The following is a 2191-nucleotide window of genomic DNA, read 5'->3' as shown; positions in this document are numbered from 1 at the left end:
CTTTTCATCAATACACAAACAGGCCACTCAATATTATGGTGTCTGTGTTTTGCCAACTTGTTGATTTTTGTTGTTTGGTTGGTGCCTGTATTATTTACGATTAATACAGATATACTTAAGGGTAAAAAGGAACGTGTGTAATATTTGAAATTGTAATAAGGCAGAATGTTTATATTTTTATAGCAAGATATAACTGTAGACCAGGAGAATGGGCGTGTCCCCACAATGGAAAGTGTATCTCTATTTATAATGTCTGTGATAATAAGAGAGATTGTGATAAAGATGAAGATGAAGTTATGTCTTGCAGTAAGTATCAGATGAACCAACCAAAATTTTCGTCTGTCATATCGGAGACACAGTGGCTTGGTCAGTTGATTACTCGCTCGCTGACAGGGTTCGGTACTGGTACCAGCATAGGTTGAGATATGCAGATCAGAAGGGCTGACATGGAAAAAGCATCTAGTCATTAGGATGGGACGATAAACCAAGGCCCTGTGTTGTTCATACTGTGTACAGAAGAGATCTTTGAAAATCAGAAACTCTCAGTTGTTCACTAACCAACCCAGGTTTTCCCTCATCAGTGATGCAGGTCAGAGGGAAAAGGCAAATGCTGGTGTCTTGGCAAAATTTCCCTCATTGCACACTGCATTTCAGTTCAAATAATTGCAGTGAATTGTCGTGTGATCACCAGGCCCTGTGTGCTATAGGATACTTACCCCTTGACATTTGATGCCACTGTCCTGGCAAAATTTCCCTCATTGCACACTGCATTGGGTTGCCCATCGTCATTAACCCTTTCCATTCCATTTCAGTTCGAATAATTGCGGTGAATTGTCGTGTGCTCACAAGTCCCTGTGTGCTATAGGATATTTACCCCTTGACATTTGATGCCACTGTCCTGGCAAAATTTCCCTCATTGCACACTGCATTGGGTTGCCCATCGTCATTAACCCTTTCCTTTTTATTTCAGGTTGGATTAATTGCGGTGTATTGTCATGTGATAATAAATGTCGATCAACGCCATCTGGTGGAGTTTGTCATTGTAATGTAGGATATCATATCACCCCCGATAATAATAGAACCTGTGTAGGTCAGTATCTTTCATATTGGTCATCAATTTTCATCTTTCTGCTTTAAAGCTAAGATTCCATATACACATCATGCTGATCCGTCTTGCGTCATCCATCATGCGTTAAAAATCGAAATGGTTGGTTTAAGAGGGTATGATTCCATATACACATCATGCTGATCCGTCTTGCGTCATCCATCATGCGTTAAAAATCGAAATGGTTGGTTTAAGAGGGTAAGATTCCATATACACATCATGCTGATCCGTCTTGCGTCATCCATCATGCGTTAAAAATCGAAATGGTTGGTTTAAGAGGGTATGATTCCATATACACATCATGCTGATCCGTCTTGCGTCATCCCTCATGCGTTAAAAATCGAAATGGTTGGTTTAAGAGGGTATGATTCCATATACACATCATGCTGATCCGTCAAGCGTCATCCCTCATGCGTTAAAAATCGAAATGGTTGGTTTAAGAGGGTATGATTCAATATATGCAGAAGCGGTATCCGTCAAATGGTCTCCGTAGGGTGTAGCGATTTTTGACGCATCCAGACGCCTTTCCGCGCGGAGATCTCCCAAATGTGATGTATTTTGTGGGGATTGCCTGTCTTTTTTATACACTAAAGCATCCATCTGTCTAGAAGTCGCATGACGAGTATATGGAATCTTAGCTTTCAAAGGATGCTGGAGCCTCGGTGGCTCAGTGAGTTAGATGCTTGCTCGGTAATTTGAAGGTCCAGGGTTCAATCCCAGCATAGGTCAAGATAATACCTTCAGATTTTTCAACCCAGTTTCCCCCTGTCAGTGAGTTAGACGCTTGCTTGCTAACCTGAAGGTCCAGGGTTCAATCCTAGCATAGGTCCAGATAATACCTTCAGATTTTTCGATCCAGTTTCCCCCTGTCAGTGAGTTAGACGCTTGCTCGCTAACCTGAAGGTCCAGGGTTCAATCCTAGCATAGGTTGAGATAATACCTTCAGATTTTTCGATCCAGTTTCCCCCTGTCAGTGATGTAGGTCAGATTGGTGTATGAACATTTGTACAGCAAACTGTGCACATGAATTTCCCACATTACACACTGCATGGTGTTGCCCGTTTTCATTAGCCTAATCAGAAGCAG

General features: G+C 41.8%; 1 protein-coding gene across 1 annotated transcript in view; it reads left to right on the top strand.

Moving 5' to 3' along the window:
- Positions 1–2191, top strand: part of LOTGIDRAFT_175728 (hypothetical protein) — a gene marked incomplete at both ends in the record, with an annotated part of 32984 nt that overhangs the window by 9688 nt on the left and 21105 nt on the right. Inside the window, 2 exons of the mRNA XM_009058949.1 lie at positions 184–306; positions 971–1090. Coding sequence (XP_009057197.1) covers positions 184–306; positions 971–1090 — 243 coding nt within the window. The remainder of the gene's footprint in view (positions 1–183; positions 307–970; positions 1091–2191) is intronic.

The sequence above is a fragment of the Lottia gigantea genome, assembly GCF_000327385.1.
Source record: "Lottia gigantea unplaced genomic scaffold LOTGIsca_361, whole genome shotgun sequence".
Taxonomy (NCBI): Eukaryota; Metazoa; Mollusca; class Gastropoda; family Lottiidae; genus Lottia; species Lottia gigantea.
The sequence above is the reverse complement of the archived record's forward strand: the minus strand, read 5'-3'. Positions and strand labels throughout refer to the sequence as shown.